At 43.9% G+C, this 23,143-nt stretch overlaps 1 protein-coding gene across 1 annotated transcript; it reads left to right on the forward strand.

The window, feature by feature from the left end:
* Positions 1–550: 550 nt before the first annotated feature.
* On the forward strand, positions 551–22,711 carry LOC144099349 (cholesterol 7-desaturase nvd-like). Its single transcript, XM_077632580.1, has 6 exons — positions 551–713; positions 4,595–4,730; positions 6,190–6,378; positions 8,291–8,544; positions 12,741–13,085; positions 22,550–22,711. Exons 1-6 carry the CDS (start codon positions 597–599, stop codon positions 22,709–22,711), a joined length of 1,203 nt encoding a protein of 400 aa, XP_077488706.1. The 5' UTR covers positions 551–596.
* The last annotated feature ends 432 nt before the right edge of the window (positions 22,712–23,143 follow it).

Consider the following 23,143-nt stretch of genomic DNA (forward strand, 5'->3'; position numbering starts at 1 on the left):
TGGCCAGATTACGTGGCTCGCAGTATTAAGTGGTAAGAAGGGGCTCTTTGAAATTCCGTTCTCTCAAAGGTAAGCACCGTCACGAAGGCACACCTGATTTTTCGAATGGATTTGCCGGCGCGTGTAAGCGAGTCGAAAGGCACGCACTAACGCTGGCAAAGGAACCGCTTTCACCTACGGAACGTTACGAAACAAGAGCAACAACGTTTTCAACGGTCAAGCAGGAGCCTTCACTTGAGTTTAGCAGCGGAGGTTGTTGTTTCCTTAGGTGAGCGGTCGTTGCAAGGAAAACTTTGCGCGAAACAGGCAGGGCAAGGGAGAGGAAATACAAAGACGAGGGCAGATAGTAAACGCTGATAGCCAAATACAGAGGTGACACTCTAGGAGCGTCGATGGAGAACCAGGAACGCTCAAGAGCAGCTGTTTTACCCTTGAACAACTTAGCCGAAATACCGGTTTGTAGCTTCCCTTAAAAAAAAGACACAAAATGGCACTCGTAAGGCGGAAAGCTAGACCTGCTAGCTCTTCTGTGTGGTTCTGACTACATGAACGTGCATTTTCCTCTTCACAGGGAAGATAAGACCAGCAACGATATCATGGCTTGGATGTGGCCGAAACTATGGACATGTGGCTTCCCAGCATCGGTTATTGCTTTAGTCTGTGGTGTACGGTGGATTATCGTGCCACTCCGCTCTTCGAAGAAATCCAGGAAGGTAAGCAGATGCCAATTTTGTGTGCACCGAAAACTAAACTATTCTGAAGCAACTTTCATTCGCAGCTATTGCAGGAGAGAACGGCTAATAAAAAAGAGTGGGTAGCGGTATATCTCGATTCCAAGAGTGCAAGATGCATGTGCTAGCTAACATGCCATCTTTCGAGAATTCTGTAAGGTATATCAGCTAAGTTGGGCCAATCTTTAAAGCAGGACAGTGCGCTCTACGACGAATTGACTGGTGCAGTGTTGTTTGCGATCTTCTTGACGAGGTCAGCGTGTTTTTAAATGCCACTAATCTGATAAATGACAAAAATAAATTAGCGTACTTTTTACCGCTAATCTAGCGCAAACTTTTCAACCTAAATGTTGTAAAGCATGCTGACATCAAAAAGCCAATTTCACTTGATTTCTTCGAAGTAATTTTAACCTTGGTTTCCTTTCTGTCTTAGCCGAAAATAAAGCTAGCGAAATTTTAAAAACGCGTCTTGACTATGGGGTGAAAGGAACTCGCCTACACAAAACCGCCATTAATGCCAAGACCATATGTCACAGCGCTGGTTATGCGATGGTCGTGGGCACTTCTTTTTTGCTTGATTCATAAAAGCGACTGATGCTATGGTGGGCACCATAGTGGAGGGCTTCGGATAATTTCGACCACGTGGGGTTCTTAAACGTGCACTGACATTGCACAGTGCATGGGTCTCTAGCATTTCGTCTTCATTGAAATCCTACCGCCGCGGCCGGGATCGAACCCCCGTATTTCGGGTTAGCGGCCGAGCACCACTACCACTGAGCCAACGTGCTGTCGCTCGGAATCATGATACTGCAGCATAGGCACTATCATGATGGACTGGAAGACATTTTCTCTGGCATGCCTTCGAACAGCGACGACGTGGTCGCCCTTCAGTTGTAGTGTCATGATTGTAACAAAGTGAAGTGCCTGCGTTCATCCTGAAAGAATCGCTATGAATGGTTCCCTAATTTTTTTTTAGTTAATTGCGGCTTTGCGTAACCGAGCTCGTTCAATCAGGGCCCGTTCGAGCGTTGCAAAAATTCCAACGCGGCGGTGCATGTAGGTAAGCGATTTTTTTTTTAATTCCGTGGGCTTCATTTTAAGCTAAAAGCATAAGGATCCACAATAATGTTGCTTTCGAGAAAAAACTGAAATGTGTCTCAACAAGTCAAGGATCTTTTATACTGAAAATTTTCCTTTATAGTTAGCGGCAGAAAAGTAAGACAATTTAACTTAATATTTAGCGACTGAGGCACATTTAAAAATTCGCTGATTTACAAGACCACAGCCTACAGCCTTGCATTATTGAAATGTTCGCGCAGCTCGATGTCGTCTTTTAAAGCGCGTAAGAACTTGGCTGAAACACTCTTTGTCTCATTTCTCGAGGTATTCGTAAAAAAAAAATCAACTTAGAAATGGCACAAACGTCAGGAAAAAACGCATCTTAATGACGTGAAATGCTGCATATCACCGGTAATGCATAACCTCTGTTACGGACATCAAAGGGGCAAAAAGTTATAATTGGACATGCCGATAAGAATTCATGTCGGAAAAACAGCAATAAGTACTACCATACTAGAAAGAAAGAGGCGGGAAAAGCTACCTTCTCTTTCCTCTTCTATCCGCTGTCACAAAAAGACATACTTCAGTGATGTCAGCGTTGATTATCAACTGTTTATCAATTAAGACGAAGCATTCGGTATTTAAATGTGGTACGAGAGAAGAAATAATTTCATCAAGTTTTAAAGCAGCTGTACACGAGGATTAATTGTGGAACATAAACTTCCTTTGCCGTTGTACACCCACACGTCCGAATAGAATTCGTCCTCATATGAGTTTATTTGGTGCGGCAGATGTTTTCGTAATGAAATTTTTTAACCTCTGACGTCACATACCGACTCCTTCCCCGTGTTGTCTGCTGCACGTTGTGATAAAAATCTTGCAAGTTGAAGGTGCGCTGGAATTGTGTATTGGGTCAGAATAAGTCAATTATAATTGCGCTTCCTGCGAGGAAAAATATTTAAACTGGCAAGACGCACCTGGTTGAAATGTATCTCCTTGGGTGTTGTACGTGATGGTATAGCTACTAGCAAGGGTTTTTGAGATGAGAAGAAAAACAAAAATCTGCGCTTTCTTACAAGTAGCGATTGAGTTTGTAGGCGCCGTGCAGACGTTATGGCTTTTTTAAAAGATCAGTGACCAATCAAACGCGGTAAGCGAAGGCGAAAGCCTAGAATGCATCAAAATTATAGGTTGTATAATAAAAAGAACGTGGCAAGACTTGACCGCGGCATTACCTTTCGCGCGCAGATGTCATAGTACATGTTGCACAATTCTAGCACACCGCACCTCAAACTGCGAGCTGAGTTCGACACTGTGTTCACATTAGCTCATTGTGAATAGCATCACTGCAAGTATATATAAGCTATGCGATGGAAAATCGTCCCATGCTCCTTCCACAGCTAGAAGAAGGTCCCTCCGAATACCCCGAATGTGTCGCCGGCGAGGCGGCCTTCACTGCCTTTCCCCGTGTTGCTGTCAACGTCCCTGAAGATTCTGGCGAACGAGATCTTCGTTGCATCTGCGAGTATTTTTGAAGAACCTGCTCCGGGTGAAATTAGGCGGTGCGAGTGTAGTGAGTCATCTGCATATAATACAATTGACGCGGCGACTGGCGTCTGTATGCGATGCTACGCGGAACCTTTCAACAAGGCGGCCGCTTCATTGACAGGCGGTTCTCGTGTGGAATTGCAGTCACTCATTTTGGAATCAACAGCGCGCCCAGGGCACTCAAACTTTAGAAGTAGAATAATTTGCCCCGGTATTAGCTAGAAACTTGCAAAGCCTTGAAAGGCTATGCTGTGGCTTGCTTTAGAGAGAATTTATTCGAAGGTCGCTTGCATTATATATACGCTAATTAATCCATTGGACGGTACATTTATCGTGCACGGTTTGACCCGGAAAAGTGATTATTTGATGCTCGCACCGAGGCTACTAAAAGCGGTCGTTATGGAGTGACTGATTTAAAGATAGCTTGAACTCGGGGCTTTTATGGTTCGGTCATAAAGTTTCATTCCATTTCTCTTGCGTGTTAAGGAGAACCGACACCGTAAGTGCCATGCATTGTGCAGCCGTCTCTCTGTCTTCACGGTCAAGATCTCCGCGAAGATATTTGATGCGCAAGAATGACAGGGAGCTTTCACCTCAGGGTAGTGTTCCATGCCGGAACCAAATGTTCCCTCAGTGAGATCCAAAAATCCCTATTTCAGGCCCTTTTCTCCGAAACAAATTTAAAACTCCACCAATTTGGTAACAGGGAGGTAATCCAGGCTTTTAGAACTCCCTGAAGATCAGAAAAACCTTCCTGTTCGCGAAATTCTATTCCTCGAATTAGCTGAAAAAGGATGAATTCACTGATTGCAATATCAACGGCTCCAAACTGCCGGCGGCGGCTCCTGTGTATCGGCAGACATCAACACGTATCGGCGAACAGCACCCAAGAACGAGGACAAACTGCTGGCACCAAGCACTTTGCGTCTATCCGAGGACCTTTTGCACTTCCTGGCCCGCGAAGCTCGCTGCCTATGGTTGATAGTGGATTTATCGGTTAATTGGTTACAGCACTGAACTAAAATACGGGACTGCTTGTACGGCAATGCAGTGTTCAGCGCTGGCGAAATGTGCGTTCTAAATAAGAGCGTTCTGAATGTGTGACCTCAGCACAAAGGAGCAGCGGCATTCACGGCGTTGTAATTGCCAGGTCGCCGTTGGCGTTCACGTGTGAATACATGTGCACCTTGAATTCTACATACTGTCGTAACCACAGCACATTGAGCAGTTACAACGTATCGCCCTTTTTGTTTCAGCAACGCCAACAGCTCTGGGACCGCAGATTCATCTCTGAAAGTTCATCCTTACCGCCAGTCTTCACCAACGGATGGATCCCAGTAATTGAATCATCAGAACTCGGCGTGGATGAAGTGAAACCATTGCATGTGTTCGGTGAGCACCAGTGCTGGGACACAGCATTTTTTTTTAAAAAAGGCCAGCGTCCGCATGGCTGCTAAAGAATCGTTGAGCTGTTCCTGCTCGGGCGCTTTTGCTAACCGGCGCCTCTCGATAAGAGGATACATCGATAAAAGCCAGTTTGGTGTCAAAAATTGGCCCACGTCGCTGGAATGCAACGCAGCTCTACTGTTGGCGCTCGGATAGTTCAAGCAGATGAATATTTTAGTTCTTAAAACGTGCTAATCTTTTTCAAAATATTCAACAAAATTAAAGTAATGCAGAATTCGCCCGCTCCCATCGCCAGCCTCGTCTTAGAGTAAGATCATGCATTAGTGTGAAAACATAAAAGTAATCATCGAGGGTAAGTCCAACTGCTTTTGCAGAATTGTAGCATCAGATGCCTTATCGTCGAGTAATCAATTTTTTGGTTCAGAGTAACGCAATTTAAAGGAATTGATTAAGCACTGCTACTGGAGAGCATTCAGTTGAAGCACAGGTGCAACTTTTTTTATCCGACAAGGCCGAGGACACGTATTCTACATCCTCGTTCTTAGGACGATCGAGGACATTCAAAGCAAACTAAGAGCGATCTTTTCAAGCAGTGGTAGGTGCGCGGGCTAAAATGGTGCATACCATCTGCGTTCTACGGTGTGCCGTGAACCACGTCAGAGCAGGAGTGTCAAAGCACGCGGATGACTCTGCGCCTTCTAAATCGACCTGCTGAACGAAATTCAAGAAAGGATAGGTGACACGAGAATCAGTGGCACGGGGTGGCTGACTGTGTATTTAGGAACATAGGTGCGCAGAAATGCGCCTGTTTTGTTCCGATATTTGTATGGTTATTGAATTATGCGAACAACTTATGAACCTTCAGGAAATTGGTGTTATCGACAACTACTGCCGTATAGTATACTGATAAATTCACCGTACTGAGCTGGTATTCATGTGCATCTTTCACATCCCCTGTAGGCCTTTTCCTGAAATGATTTGAGCTTTTATCAGCCAAAGAAACCCCGATACCTGTACACGTTACCAAACTTTCAGCATGCAAACCGCCGGTCTTACAAACAGCTAGGACGCAAAAAAAAGGGGAAGACAAACAGAAGAAGAAGCAGAGCTGTAGTTATATTTATTCTTATTTTGTCCGTGCTGTTCGTTGGTGAACTACACTTTGATTTTCAACTTATGCAGGACTATAGGTTTCTCAAAATGTTGTTAATGAATCACACTCCTTTCCCGCATAGCTGGGTTGATAACCCATGATCTGAAGAACGCGGATATTTTTCTTTTAATCTATCTCCGTTAATCTGCCCGGAAGCCAGGGCCATTTCATGAACGGAGGATGTGCTTGTGAAACCTACTCGTCTGAAGTTGATCAGTTGCGCGCTTTTAGGACATTCCTCGCTCGTACGTGTACACGAGAGTTTTCTTATTGCTTCGTTTTTCTCTCCAGGCGAAGACCTGGTGGCCTTCCGCACCGAGGACGGCGTGGCCCACGTGATGGACGCCTACTGCCCGCACCTGGGCGCCCACCTGGGCGTCATGGGCCGCGTGGTGGGAAACTGCATCGAGTGCCCCTTCCACGGGTGGCGGTTCCAGGCGGACACAGGGGGATGCGCGCACGTACCCTACGCCAACAAGAGTGAGATTTGACGATTTATTACCATGGAGCTAGCGAGTCAGCATTGAAATTGGTCTGAGGGAAAAACCAAGATCATCTTTTGTGACTAAATAAGCCCTACGCCGCAATGTATGGCGCACTGTGCAAGCGTAAAAGTGGAAGGGCGTCAGCGAATAAATTTTCCACAGTAATAAAACAAAATCACACCGATCAATTGGATTGATGCGGAGGAAATTCGATGGCATACTTCTTTCAGTCGGCAGTCTATTCCAATTCAGATTCTATTCCAGTCTGGACTACGCACCTAAGCAAAAAGTGTCACATTGTTAGATCGCTCCTAGTCCTGACAGGGGCGCAGCAGTTAAGCGATGCGCCATTGCACCAGGATGTGGCTGTTCCGAACATAGTCACTGGCGGGGCTTCTGCGACCCAGGTTGCTCTTCCCGAGCAATGCGAGATGGAATACTCCCACGAGCCTTATTTTTGCACAGATACCTTCGAGAGGCTGCATATTTTTCACGTAGGCCTTTCGTCGTCCGAGTCATTTTCTTCTTGGTCGTTTTTGCTGGGTCATTCTTCGTTTGACATCTCCCTCCTCTCGCCTGCAAGTGGAGAGGGGGAGGGGAATGAAGATGGCTGGCAGGTTACAGTGAAGGGAGGGATATCCCTCTAAACAGCATCTCCCACAGTTGGAGGCGTCACACTACGGCCGCCGGAGAGTTTTCGCCGCCATGGCTCTCATAATGCTTCCGCATTAAAAAAAAAGATCTCCAAGGAAATGCTGTCGACATACCACGGCTGTCTGTCGAAGCATAAAAAGCGAGTGGCTCTTGCATGCATAGCAAATAATGAACATTGAAATGAAGTAATGTCCCAATGTACGACCACTAGCCCTTACGTAGGTACCCTTTAGCGTACGCAGAACTCACGTCGTCTTGGGGCTGGTTGTTCGAGACAATGAATTTTGCTAATTCGATCTGCGCACCTCTTATTAAATGTGTCTTTTATTGTGCGTTGCCCTCACGGTGGCTTTGCCTTGCACATGCGATTTCGGGCCCATAAGACTTCAAGGAGATAACTTTTTAAAAGGCTGTTTCCATCTGTGAGTATTGCAACTCTAAACTTGCTGACTCAAAACTGTTGGCAGTTCTTCGCTAGCCGTGATGTTGATACTTTGGCGTGATGTACCACTCTGCGGGAGAAGATAAATTTGGATTCATATGGATGTGATGGTCGTTTCCATGTCCAAAAACAAAAAAGTGTTGAGGATGACGAGGGATGGGCATAACGACAGTTAGGATGTCAAACCATACGGTATAGTATATTATGCTATCTTGTATAGTATGGCATGGTATAGTAAGCAACTGAATGAAATGCCATGCCATGGCATGTCACGCGATGCCATGGCATGGCCTGGTATGCTTGGGTATGGTATGGTATGGTATTGTACGGTATGGCATGGTATGATATGGTATGGTGTGGTATGTTATGGCATGGTATGGCATGGTCAGACGGCTTCCAGGAGCAACCCATGGTCTATGAGGAACACAGCTATGGAGAGCTCCGGATTAATTTAGACCACCTGGGGCACTTTAACGTGGGCTGCCATTACATAGCACATGGGCGTTTTTGCACTTAGCCTCCATCAAAATTGAGCAACCGCGATCGGGTTCGTTCCCGCGCACTCGCGTTCAGCAGCCGAAGGCCAAAGGCACTGAGCCACCGCGGCGAGTATCAAACCACGCGAGGTTGCGACAACTCTGAGGCCTGCTGGAAAAGCACTGAGTTGCGTTTCCAGAGCCTCGGGCGTTCACACTTAAGCCCATTTCCTAAAAGGACGCACACTCTCCTGCAAAGCGAAATAATAGTTGAACTGGCTGCTTCTTTCAAGATGCCCGATGAGCTGCGTCAAGGGGATGGGCTTTCATTTCAGCACCTTCGTTCGTCACTGTGAAGACGTGGACCTGCCGAGAGCTTTGCGGCCTCGTGTTCGTCTGGTTCCACGCGGACGGAGAGGAGGCCTCCTGGGAACTGGATGGCCCTGCTGACGTCATTAGCGGAGAGATGCGCCAGATGGCGCGCTACGAGACGCTCTGCTCGGGCCACCCCCAGGACATCGCCCAGAAAGTAGCCGATGGAGCACATCTGAATTCCCTTCATCGGGCCACTTGTCTGCTTCCCCTGGAGGTAAGCACACGCGTAATCTGCCTTAAATACGTACCGAAGTGCCAGGGCACCGATTACCGAGGTCTAGGTGCTTTTGCGCGATTAGCTTTTGCCAGTGTCACCGGGAACAGCAAGACAGATGCGTTCTCAGAAGAGCCGCCGCATAACCTATCGACCGAACGTGCTCTTTCTGTGGCGGATTGTCACCCGGCAGTGCGAAAATACGTCTCTGTTCACAACGCTAACCAAAAACTCATCGCATAGTTTGAGCCTTTGCTAATACTACTCGTACTGTTTCAACACTCACTTAGAATAGAGGCAGAAACTTAGCAAAAACACCTACGATGTGAATGTCATCGCTTTTAGATCAAAAATTTTGATGCCATTGACGAAAGTGTTCGACAGAGCCGACGAAAGTAACGCTGTGCGAGCAAGTTGCACTGACACGCACATAGAAATCAAGTAGGGGCGCCCATGTCACCCTTCAAAACGGCTTAAATAGAAGCGAGTATTTAAAACTTACGGGGACAAGCGTTCCGTGAACAAAAAAAAACTGCTGCACTACCTTTCACTTCAGGGACTGCAAAAGAAAGTTAATACCTGTGCTAGGCTTGAATCCTTCGCATCTTGTGTAGAAACGGCCTACATTGACGTGCTTCATAATAGACAGTTGTTACAGACTGTACAAGTGAAAGCAACGTGACAGGGTGGCAGCTGCGGTATCACGATATGCGGACGTAAGCTGGGATGTTTCAAACTGATGATTATCAAGAGTGCTCTGCACAAACATGAGACACACTTTTTCGGAGTGCGCATTGCGCCCTTGTTGCACATGCCTTTTCATGCACCTCGGAAGGTTCTGAACAGATACTAACCAACAGTCTATCTCTCTAAGCGCTCTTCGAGCAAGCTCTACTTGAGGGACGGTCTTTCTTAATTGCAGACTACTGTCATCTCGCGTTTGAGACACTGAGACATACTCTAGATGTATCGCCGCTATATTTTCGCTCGTCAACTTGGAACGCTCACCACCAAATCTGTCTGAGGGGGTTGTGGAAGGGCATGAAGAGCAAGTACATAAAGTTATGAAGCTGTGCTGAAGGCTCGTTTCGGTAAACGAATATTAGGCGTCCGAAGATTTATGTCCTCCGTAGCTTCTCTTCATCAAAAGGTAGAGTCTTATATTTCCGGGACTGCGTCCCGTAAGGACGAAGCTTCAATAATGCGAGCTAAATAATTCGCACTGTTTAATATCAACAAGGCATGTCTATGTGACGTTCGGGTACAAATACGTGCTTCGTGACAAGTTTTTCCGCAAACCATCCGTATTCTCGACGGCAGCATGAAAGTAACAAGGAGTTTTCAAGTTGTTTCAAATCACAAATTTCCGCGATATCGCAGCCGTTACTGGCAGTGAATCCTGCTTTTTTTTCACTACATGCAGTAGCGATAAAAATATATGATATTTTCACTTTTTTCTATAAATTCAAGATATCACGGATATAAAAGACCTATTTGCTATTTCGGAATATATTATGATTAATACCCTCTACTTCCGTCGGGAGTTGTTTGGAGCGTAACTGCTTGTCTTGAGTTCATATTTCATTTGGTCCTGCCATAGACGCTTCCCATAGCATTCATTTTGATTCTGCTCTAAATTATAATTAACTTGCTGTCATTTTTAGTTGACGTTCCTGTGTTACTGCATACTTTACTTTATAGGCATTAGGTGGAGTGTGAGGTTTACATCACGTCATCAAGACTGCTCAAATGGCAATTATCAGCAACCACAACGATGGGATAAAACACCATCAACTTCCACTGGATTTCAGAGTAGCGCAGTCCACGCCTTCACAAGTTTTGGAGGGATATAGGTTGAGAGGGGGTTCAGTTTTTCGATCTTCGCTTGAGACACGCCAGAACGATCGACCGTGTAGTCGAGAAAGGCATTGTTTGCGCGAGCCTAAAATACACTAGACTGATTGTTATCGACATTTCCGAAAATTTGTACCTGTTATCAGGTTCTACAGTAACTCCATGGACTGTGCCACGCCATGTGCAGTGTGCTGAACTAAAGGAGCCCAGCTGGAACCCCGCAAATGTGTGTATAGAACGGAAAAAGGCTTGTGTGTGAAGTACTGACGCATTAGGTTACTGTGAAAAGGCATTCTTGAAATTGTTGCCTCATTTTGTAATAAAAAAAACATATAACCGCTGATACCTTCACGTAGCGCAGGAAGCAACTCTTCAAAAAATTGCTGCATAATATGATGAGAAACATTGGTTGCTAATGTGTAAAACGTCTGAGATTTTCGCCCCACCGACCTCGTGAGCAAAATTTAGTGTGGTGAAAAATTTTAATCCTAAAGACTGAAATATCATAACCTTTCGTTTATTACTGTATCTGTCTTCAACATACAAGCAAAGGGAAAATATATGTGTGGCATACGAAACCATGTTATGCCTCACTAGTATTATTAAACACATCAGCCTGATTTAAAACACGTGCAGTAGGTCTACGAAGAAAACAAATATTTCCTTAATCAGCAGCAACACAAGTCACGGTAGCATGAGGAAAACAGGCAGACAGTACTCGTATAAGTGTCACTTTATGTGCTCACAAGCTTTCACTGTTTACTTTTACATCCCAGGATAAGTGTGTTCATTGTTTTGTATGTATTTATTGATCAATCGTCAACCAACAAATTGCATTACACCACTATTCTTCGCAAAAAGGAAATGCATAAGAATGATATACAAAACTCTGTATTAGAACACCTATCTTAGTGCCGGAAAAGAAGTTTAGTGGTCCGAAGTTGTCTTATTTGCTAAATACTGCGCCAATTTTACCTTTGCCATTGTTTTCACCACCTGCGGTGCTGCAGAACTTCATGCAGTAGATTAGTAGCTATACTTTGTCTGACATTTTCTTGGAATTAAAGCCAATGGTAAACCTAGCTCTAAAAATTTATGTGCCACACTCCCAAAGAAGTTCGTGCGTAAAAATAGCAAAGGACCGGCTGGAGCATTTGCTCTCGCTCTCCAGGCTCTCCCGATTGCTGTAGAGACGGGCTTGGCTGAGTCATTTTTACTCGCGAACGCCTTTTTAATTGGGACACTAGTTAGCTGGCACAACCTGTAGCTTCCTCTTCAGTACCAAGAAATTCTGAGACTGCGGACGTGGAGCCAAGTCTTCATTTATCGGCCAGAGCTCTGACGGTTTTCATGTCAAATGTCTGATATGTTGAACCATGCATGAGGTGTGTACAATAAGGTGAATAACTTGTGGAGGCAAGCCAAGCGAACTATCATTCCTTTTTCTGATTCGCGGTGGTTATATGGCTCTTTGTGTTGCATCCGTATTTGCATGAAACTGTTTGAGACCTAATTTTACTCATGTGCAATTATCCTTCATCTATTACGCTCTTTCGTGTTGCACGAATCTATATGTGTACGCTGATGGCTGTCATGCCAACCTCCTCGACAGTTGTCATTTCTGAATTATTCTGGACATCACTGATCCTATTTTCTGAATGTTTCGCTAAAATGATTAACTAAAGAGGTCCTACGTGCGAAGGAACTGTGATTAAGGCGTGAAAGCCTCAGTGGAGTTACCTCCAGGAAGTGGTTATCCACCAAGGACGCAACATTATCGTTTTGAGTGCAAAGAAAATTTTCGCTTCACATCAGCTGTGTCAGTGTCAAGAACGTAATTGGATATTCTAGCTATAAGATTTTTTTTGTGTAGTTGGCATCATTTGCGAATTGTATCTGATGATTATTTGTACGGGTTCTTAATGATGTTTCTCTCCGCCACGGGTAGTTTGATTATTACCCGTTCCAGGCTTGCATGTTGCTACCTCCAGTCATTAAGAACCTAGTCAACTGCGCGGGAAACCGCTACTAACCACTTTGCTGTACTTGGGTGGATGCCAATGTGTAATTACTCCCTTATTACAAATTATATTCCACCTTGAGGGTTTCCCCTCAGCATTTGGCCAATACTAACTAATTTGTTGCCAGCTTGATAGTCTTGTTATGTGTTTTTTTACGAGTGGACAGCACTCGCGTGGTTGTGACATAAATTTACAATTCTGTGACAAATAAAAATCATTTACATTAACGGCGCACATCGATGCCTCTGAACTGAACGATTTGTAACAGCGTTGACTACGGCCGAGAGCTCTTGCGCTGAAGCCAACATGTTTTACGTGCAGGAGTTCTCACGCCGACCCATGGACTCGTGGCTGTGTCGCCTGATGGCGCTCGAGTGGACCGCATCGTTCAGCGTGGCCGCCGAGCGGGTGTCCACATCGCTCGCTATACAGATGTCGATACTAGGATGGAAGCCGCGGTTCGCGCGCTGCCGCGGCGTTGTGACACAGGTCGGACCTGCTTTGACCCTGGTCTCTGTCCGCAACATGTTCGGCAACTTCATAGCGGTCGTGTCGGCGACGCCCGAGGCCCCGTTCCGGACGCGCATCGTCCACCGCTCATACGGGAAGCCCGGTCTGCTTTCCTGGCTTTGGTGCCAGGCAGCCGAGAGGGGCATCAGCAACATGGTGAGTTGGCATATCAGGGGGTTTCGGAGCTCTTCGTGCCACTTAAATCAAGCCTTAACCAAGACGTTTGTGAACATCACGAGTGGTAATCGGCGTACTGGGTGACGAGCCTCGAGATCTGTAGAAGCACTTGAAGCCGATTAGCGTTGACAGAGTTAGTCTGTCAACTACAGAAAGCCACGCTGCTGGGACCTGCGCCTATCATTCGTCGATACGAATTGTAAATTGTAAATTGGCGTAAAGAGGTAAATTGGTAAATTGGTAAATTGTAAAGAGGTGGCGTGTCGTGTGCAGAGCCTACCAGAAGCGCGTATGGATGTTCAAATAGAGTTCCTTATGGAAAGGCACGCGAGGCGTTTTAAGATAATCAAAGCGCGGTGCGGCCAGCGTTGCAAAACTTGCGGGATGTGTTCAGAATGCGAAACGTGGTAAAATATGCACCTACGGAACCAGTAAGACTTTCCCGTCTCGCAGTGCTTAAGACACTTCGCCTTTAAGCATCTGCGACGTGCTTCGCTTGCAGCTCTCTAACAATGCTTTCCGCCTGTGCTGTCTTCGAAGCAGGTTTCGCGCAGTCTGATTAGTTTGACTCATTTCTAGTTGTGAATACTACACTTGCGCGTGGCCACTCAATGAAGGCAAGGAATCAAAGCGCAGACATCCCAGCCAGAGGAGAGAGGAAAAAAATCACTGGCGCTCTGTCTTGGAGCCAATCACGAATTCTCGTATGCTAGCACGGTTAGCGCTGGTTATGCCTGGTTTATGTTGACTTTCTATGATGTTGCTTGATTTGAACAGGCTTACCTTGGTTGATATATCCTATAATGTAAGTCTGCGTGACATATTGCATATATATAGACTTTTACTTCAGTTGAACTGGTCATTCTCTACACTCATACATCCCTGGGAGTCCTCATACCACGTCTGGTGGTGTGGTGCAGCGGTTAAGTGACACGCCGCGGCCCTGCGATGCAAGGTGCTGCCACCTGTGGGGCTTGGGATACCCAGGTTGCTCTTCCCGAGAAACCTCTGGTGACTAATCATTAATTGAACTTCCACTTGACACGTATAGCAGTTTGTTCACAATCCGGTGGGCAGGTTGTGGTGACGTCCCAAGGTCATGTGATCTACGTGGCCTACCTGCCACCCAGACGGTTGGCACCGAGCTCTTCTAAGCCGCGGGGAGATCAGACAGACAAACAGACAACAGGACAACGGTGGGAAGATTGCCACCTGTCAGAAGCTGCCTTGAGAGAGACAACGGCTTTTCGGCGCAGTTTCAAGCCCTAGTGCTAGCGCACTAAATGTGTTCAACGGGCCATGCTAGGTACAAGTAACGCGATGGGATCGTAAGACGTTCTTCGCTTGCGCCTTGCAATTCAAAAAGAGCGGTACCGACCTATTTCCGGGTCTAGAACAGCCAGAAGTTTTCGACTGACATCCAGCACTGCACCGACTAGCAGCAGTCATAGAGGTCACGCCAAGAAGTTAAAGCGAAGCAGCTGAGACAGCTGGTGTGCGGCGCCAGAAAGGTGTTGTCGGGCAGAACACGGAAGCCTCGCCGCGTGTCTGCCTCTGAATGCGAGCGTCGCCACGCACGCAACGAAGCTCCACTTCGCCAAGGCAATGGCACTCTGCACATCTTTGTAGCACAGTCTGCAGATGGAGGAAAATTGCCATAACTCGAAGTCTGTTGCTACAAGCCTCAGTTCTCGCCAGAAGCACCTAAACCAAATCCGATGGTGGGCAAATGCGTAGATGAGCTTTTAAAGAGAAATATTCGGTGCTGAGGATGCTTCCCTTTTTCCTGAGATTTCGAAATATTCTGTTGTAGAACTCAGTAAGCCCACGAAAAGAACAGATTATCAGAATGAAATTATTTGTGGTCAGTAATTTTAGCATAAATATGCGCTATGAGAAAAACCACCCAATACTACGCGACCCCTCAGATTTTACTTTATGTTGGTTCTCTGTAGCTATTTTACAAAGGAAACTTGAAAGGCACTGTCATGGGTACTGTATTTCCTATTTAACGATTGCTGCGAGCAAGTTGGATGGCATGGATATTACTACGACAGCCGCTTGATGCAAAGCGCGTTGTAAATGTCAGTAAATTTGCCTTCAGCAATAGACGACGCCTTGGTGATTACGAAGTCAAAAAAGTGAAAAATCTCTCTCATAGGGTCAAAATATTTCGTCGAATATATTCTAGCTATTGAGTGAATGATTTCATCATTCATTTTGTGAGCAGTTGTTTAGAATCCCGAAGTCAAAACTTTTTGATCATTTCAAACATGAAATGCTTTTTAGACCACATTCTCGGCAATTTCCGGTGAACCTCGTCTCGAAACCGCTGCAAAGCCGATGCCGAAAGAAGCCGAGAGCAACGGCTTTAAAGCCAAATTTCCAACCTGAATGGTATCTCGTGCCAACACCAGCGAGGAGAAAGCGGATTCGTTTCTGGACGCCCCTGACCACTTACCCAGCCCCGAATTTTTATTTATTGCATGGAAAACTACTCGCTGTTTTAACCGGCCCATGCCTACGTGACTAGTCGTGCTATTGATATTTGGTGTATCCTCGTTAAAAACCTTGTACACTAAAATGCACATTTGTCTGTTACAAAATTAACAAAAATGCGTCTCTTTTGCAATCTGCACTCACCTTGCTTCCACGTGCTCAGCTGTGTAACAGTATGGGCGCTGCGAGCAATGTTCCAACTTGATTGATTTGGCTAAATCAGATTTCTGCTCTCAGCGGGCAAATAGCTACCTAATTTCTTGTGCTTTACCATTAGAATATTGGTAATTTTTATTCAAAATGAATTCTGGCGCGTATGTTTAAAAAAAATGCGCGTAATAACACGTTATTGCATCGTTCTGAAGCCATTTAGGCCTGCAGCAGAGAGCATGCAGCAAACCTTTAAACAAACAACTTTTGAACCTAAGGCTGGAATTGTTTGCATACGTTCATGGGAACATGCAGACTTGAGAAATGTATTTCGATTAATGCTGAAAAACCGAACTTTTGCTTGGATCTGACGAGGATGTAGAACATGCTAGTAATATAAACCAACGTCGCTCAACAGATGGCGCCACTTACCCGTTTGTTCATTGTTTTCTACGCAACGGCTAGGGTGAAAAACTTGTGCTTGCCCGCTCCAAAGGGGACAGCCACATAAATATCTTCATCAGCGTCTAGATTCTGTGTGAAAGGAAAGGTCCTGTATCACACACTCCGAAACAAAGGGGAAGGGCACTGAGTTATGATGATCGTAGTCGCCATCGTGATCCTTCATCACTTCGTTCTTTGTTTGCAAATGCTCAGTAGCAGCATAATATTATTTGCTACATGACAAGCTCTTTTTGTGTATTGAAGAATGCATTGACACGTGTCCAAAATGAGACAGGGCCCTCCATGGGAGATTTTTTAAAACTATCAAATTTTTATTTATTGTCTACTTTAACTACGTGGGAAGATAATATCTACTTGAAAAAGCAAGGCATTTTCGCCGGTTGAAGCATAGCCCCCTACATTAGTTACCTGTCATCAGAGCATAAAGATAGAAGGCTGAATGCCATTTGGTAGGGTCAAAGGTCCTGAAATGCTCTCGCCTAGCTAATGATTTTCTTTCATTGTTAGATACCAATGTTGTAACTTAAACGCAGTCATTCGACAAGTCCAAGATGCTTTTGTTCAGCGCTTTCACCCGCTCAAATTAAGTAGTGAAGTGCCTCAAAACGAATCCATTATATATTTCTGGACCACAAACTCAGATTTATGGACCTCAATCTTTCTCCTCGATTATCAGCATGATTTTAGGAACAGTCGATCAAGCGAAACAGCCCTTCAACCCCCCCCCCCCAAAAAAAAAAAAATCGTAATAGAAACATTTAGTAAAAAAACACAACGGGTATTCCAGCGAACACTTTCAAAAATTTGCAAAAATTGGCTTTTTGGGTAAGAATATTGCTTTTGCGGCATAGTATTACGAGTGTTGGCGGACACCAGAAAACTGGTGAATAGTCTTAAGTAGTAAGCTGGTCAACTAATTTGTAATAATTAACCCTTTAACGAGTGAAGTTGGACGCCTAGTTGTAATTACATATCTGTAGCCGGTTGTTAGTAATGCAGCCATGTCAGTTTTCAGAATTTTGAAAACTCTATTACCCTTGGCGCTGTGGCTCGACAAAATATGGCTTTTTCGACTAGTTACATGCACTGGAGGGGTTGCTTTGCCTACATGCTTTAGAAAGCGCATGTATTTTTGCACGATGCAGAAGAATTTGGTCGAGCCACAGCCGTGAGGGTAAACGCGTTTCCGAAATTCTAAAAAGGGATATGGCTATTGCAAACGACCGGCTAGAAATTTCTTATTTCAACTATGCGCCAAACTCTGCTAGTTGAAACGTTAATTATGAAAAATTAGTTAACCATCTTACTACTTAAGACGATTCACCGGTTTTCTGGTGTTCGTCAAGACTGTTAAAGCTAAGCCGCAAAAGCCATATTTTTACCCGAAAAAGCCGATTTTTGAAAACTTTTGAAAGTGTTCGCTGAAACACCCGGTATAGTGCTGGAAATCTACATCCATTCTTCAAAAGAATTTGACCTGGTAAATCATAATATTCTTCTTTCAATGTTAGATACGGCGTTCGTGGAACACCACATGCTCTACTTAAAGCGTACGTCACCAACAGAACGCAGTATGCCGAAATAAATAAAGTTAAATCTTCATTAAAAATCATTTACACCGGCCTTCCACAAGGAAGTATACTCGGGCCGCTTTTCATATTTATTATAATGATGTAGCACATTGTACACAGAGTGTGAGTTTCAATTCCTAAGCTAATGACACTACTATTTTCTTGTACGGGACCACGAAAACAGACATTGAAGAGCGAGCTAATAGTGGGCTTATTAACTTAGATTTTCGGGTGGAAGCAAATTGCTACAAAATTAGCACAAGCAAAACAAAGCCCGTTTGTTACTCACAGAAATATAAGAAATGATCATGAACATACGACTGGGTGCAGAGTAAATTGAACTTGTAAACTGTGAAAGACCTCGGAGTGGCTTTTTTTTTTGCACCTGACTTGGAACGACCACATTGATTATCTTTAGTCTAAAGTATCATCAGGCGTTCCGCCATCGCTCGATCAAGATACTTATTACCTCCTCAGATTAATCTTATGTTCTATATTACTCTGGTGTTACGACTTCAATACTGTACCTGATTTTGGTGTACCACAAGAGTGACCAATTTATCAAAATTGCATTTATTACAAAAAGATAAGTGTACGGTATATTTCTGGCTTAATATATTGCCATCCAACCGAAGAGCTTTTTTTTTTAAGATACGATGTACTTTCTGCGTTCCGGTTATTTGATTACAGACTGATGATAACGCATAAATGGTACATCAAATCTAATGACAGTGCTATCGTTTCACTTGCAGAGTTAAAAGAAAATCTTGGAAGCAGAAAAACATGATGTAAAGAAAAATATCGTGTTGCACTACCTCGTACATACATATCCAGAGTCATTGCTTTTCACCGTATCCAAATTCTTAAACAAGTTGCGTCTTGCCAGATTCGATCCAATTTGCGTACGAAACCACCTAATTAGCCTTTTTTTGCGTATAATAATAATAATAATAATAATAATAATAATAATAATAATAATAATAATAATAATAATAATAATAATAATAATAATAATAATAATAATAATAATAATAATAATAATAATAATAATAATAATAATAAAATAATAATAATAATAATAAACACCTTTATTTTCAGAAAATTGATTTACAATCTTTAAGACAGGTCTGCCCAAGCCATTAAGGCTTGTAGGGCAGTACCCGGCAGAAGGTGAATGAAAAATATATTGAACAACAGGCATGACAAAAAAGCAAACAAAGATAAACCTTAATACCGAAAGCAAACAAGAACGAAGAAAGTCTAAGTTACCAACATACGGGTTTTTAAGAAGCGCTTTAATTGTGACTGCGAAGAAACTGAAAAGAGCGAATCAGGCAGATAATTAAAAATTTTGGGTATATAATAATTACGAGTGAAGAGGCCACAATGAGTGTAGCAGCGGGGTACCGTAAAACGGGGGTGCTGGCGGAAAGGACGAACAGGAATGAAAGGAACCAAAAATTCACCCCCCCCCCCCCAAAAAAAAAGTGAGCACGAATAACATGATGAAAAAGAGCATCAAAAGAGGGCGGCTGTAAAAACGAAAATAAATTGCAGTCAGGTGAAACGTCCGTGTTGTATGCCGCTGATCGAAGGATGTTCCTTAGTACAGCATTTAATTTCATTCGCCAAGTCTTTGAGCAATGATAATACACAGTGACGCCATATCTGAGGATACCATAAATAAGAGCACGTGCAATAAGCTTGCGAATCTGGAAAGGTAATAAATATCGAACATTGTATAGCACACATGATAAACCACGAAGCTTGTTTCATACTACGGTAAGATGACTATTCCAAGACATATCTCTGTCAAAAAGTATACGAAGGAACTTGACACAAGTGGAAAAATTAATAGGAATTCAACAACAATTAATACAATGCGAACAATGTAAAAACAATGGTTCAACAAAGGAAAGATTTTTATAATGATTATGAAAGCAAATCAGTTTAGTTTTTGTTGATTAATTGAAATAGAATTATTTAAGAACCAGTCCATAACATGCACCAAATCCGTTCTAAGAGCATCCATGGCCAGAGACAGCGAAGCATTTGTTGACAACAATAGCGTGTCATCGGCGTATTGAAAAATGTATCATTTTGCCACAGCATTTGATAAATCATTTAAAAATAAATTGAAAAGCAAAGGCGATAAAACAGAGCCCTGTGGAACACTTGTCGACAAAAATGATTCAGAACTTCGATGCCCGCATATTTCGACAACTTGAGCCCGATAAGGAAAATTGTCTTTCAGCAAATCATTAAAATGGCGCCTAAACTCCATGACATCAAGTTTCTCTAGCAGTAGGTCATGCCGAACACAGTCGGAAGCGTTGCTAGCGTCCAAAAGAAGACCACATGCGAAATTTTTATTATCAAAACATGAGTAAATAATATCAGTAAAATTTTCTAATAACAAAACAGTTCCTTTACCTTCAATGAAACTGAACTGTGCCTCTGATAGGATATTATTCGTGAAAATAAAACTGTACTTAACTGGGAATAAGTGCTTTTTAAGAATCTGCGCAATCGCAGGTAGAATTGAAATAGGCCTGTAATTTTCAGTAGCATTTAAATAGCCACTTTTATGTAATGGTATAACTGTGGCAACTTTTAAATTGTGTCGAATGAAGCATTCAGTAATAAAACTGTTCAACATCAAAAGAAGTACTTACTGAAATTTCGTAAAATTACGCTGAAGGTCACTCATTCTGATATTATCAATACCGGCAGCTTTCTTCGAATTGAAGCTAAAGATTATGCTATGAATATCCTGGGGTGTAATAGAGGGGAGAAAAGCTGAAGAAGCTGTGCAATATAAAGACCGTGGAACCTCAGAGTGGGATAAAGGAAAATTTATATGAATTTAAAACTGTTTTTTTTTGTGATTCCTCTTGACATCTTTGTGTATTATTGTTTTATGTATCAACAGCGTTTCTGCTGTTTTCTCTATCTATTTTGTGTGCTGTATTGCATAAATTATCTTTCTGTGTACCCAGTGAATAGTACAAACATAAACCTGTTTAGCATTGAACACGCCAATTGATTTTATCCGCTTTTCATCCTCTGTCAGTTTTGTAAGGAGGCCGGGACCCCCTCAAGCTGTCTTCACAGCTTTTAGCCCTGGCCCCTCTTTTTCATGCTGAGAGGAAATAAAACACACGTGAACTTAAACGGAAGTTAATTCCAAATCACACTTGCTGGGTTGACGAGTGGTGAAGAAGCAAGCCAGTGCTTCCGTTCGCGTCGTCGCATCTGAAACGGGCGAAGCCTGCCATGGCCAAGTCGTGTTATAACTACGCACTAAGTTAATACAGTATTCACTCAACGCAGGATAGCTTAAACCACCAAGCCGATTGCCTCGGACAGGCAGCATATCCCAAGCAGCTGCTTGTTTCTGTATCGAAATCAACCCTTGGAAGTTTAAGCAAAGACAAAAAGGAGAAACCGGCTGAACCCGTCGGAAGGCTTAAAAAGACAGGTAATCAACCAGACATTAGAGTGGTTATCTCGGCTCCCGAAAGGAGAGGCAAGTTTGTAAAGAAAGTTAACGCCGAGTACGTTGCTCACGAGTGTACCATTAAGCGCGAAAACTGGTTCGCGGCATGTCAAGAAGGCGTTGTCTACACCATTCCATTATATTGCGGCAAACTATATTTGGACCAGACGGGAAGATGCCTATAAGAACGTTTGAAAGACCATCACGACAAAGTGTACAGTGTGTTGAAATATCTAAGTACACATTACAGAGACTGTGAATTAAAATTTGCCAGCAGTACTTCAAGCAAACAAAAGTGTTAAGCAAGCACAGAAATACGCTAGCACAGTAAATTATTAGAGCCGCAGAAAACGGCGCACCAACTCGCCCAAGCATCTATTCTAATAAACATAATGTTGCAGCCATAACAATGCAAGGGGGCCGATTAGTGAAGAGATGGAAAGGCTCGACTATGTGAGCTAAGACCACTTAATGTGGCCGCGCACGACTGTGAGAAGGCGGCCAAGCTGGCCGAAAGTGCCACTAAGGCCCAAGGGAAGGGGGCGAACGCTGCAGGGCGTCCAGCAGAGAAAGCAGCGAAGTACGCTGAGCGCACTGCTGAGCATGATTAAGCGAACGGCTGAACGCGACAGCACGTAAAGCACCACAGGCAGCCGGTGATGCCGAGCAAGCTGTCCAGCTGGAAGAAGAGAAATGGTTCATGGCGGCGGCTCCTCAATCCGCGAAAGCAGCCAGAGAGACCAAGAGTGCTGCCCATATGGAAAAGGAGCGGGCGATGGTGGTCTCTTAATTGTCCGACCGCGGGAAAGAACCTGACCGGTACCCAATAAAGTAGTGAGCCTACCACCAACCGTGAGCTGCCCTATAATGTGCCACTCTTTTCCTACAATGCATTTTCTATTTACACCATGTCTCGGTGACGATATATACTAGAATTTTTTTGTCGAGTTTTACGGGATAAAATATGCTAGTTACGACTTGACGCAAACCGTGTTTTCTGATAGCTTCGCAACGTATCGGGCCAGAGCCTGTTTGGCTGCTGTTTTCACTTGAAGGTTGGCTATTACACATTTCGTTCTTGTTCTTCGGCGCTCGTGGAATCTTCTTATCGTCTCGCAGCATTAAAATAAAGAAAATGTCAGCAGTTATCTTGTCTTAGTGCTCTATCACAGCTGTTGCAGTCACTAATTAGCCCTGTAGCTATTTGCAAGACTTACTGGCATAGTGTTTACCTATTTTGTTTGCTTCTTTGTTTACAGATGGACCGGGACGTGGCAGTATGGAGCCAGAAGGCGTTCATCAAACCTGTTTTGTTGGAAGAAGACGACAGCATTAGGCAATTCAGAGAGTGGTACAGCCAGTTTTATAGCCGCAGCAGCCCTACATGGCAACAAGTGAAGGAAAAGAGTTTGTCTTGGTGACATGAAGTAAATAGAACTGGAAAAAGAAAATCAACTGTGAGTGCTGACGTGTAAGCAGAGCAAGAAGTTGTGCGACAGAACTAACCCGCTAGAATACAGTGCTCGTTTTCACTTTTTTGTTCCTACCATCTGTTGCGACCAATGGTCGTTTTTTGAGGACGCAGTGTCGCAGCGACGCCTCGGATCGATAATGAAGGTCAGCAAATATGAGAAGACAATGACACTGCTACAAATTGGCTACACTGTCCTAATCATCACTATGGTATGCGAAATAATAATAATGATTTCGCGCTCACTCGCGTATTATAAAATTGGGTGAAGGGGGAAGAAACTGGAGATCACAGTGATCCCCTTACCCTTTACTGAGGCACTCACGCTAAAATTTCATCCTTACTTTCTGCTTCTGCTTGTAATAATAGAAATGCCATTGCT

This window comes from Amblyomma americanum, chromosome 1, assembly GCF_052857255.1.
Source record: "Amblyomma americanum isolate KBUSLIRL-KWMA chromosome 1, ASM5285725v1, whole genome shotgun sequence".
Lineage (NCBI taxonomy): Eukaryota > Metazoa > Arthropoda > Arachnida > Ixodida > Ixodidae > Amblyomma > Amblyomma americanum.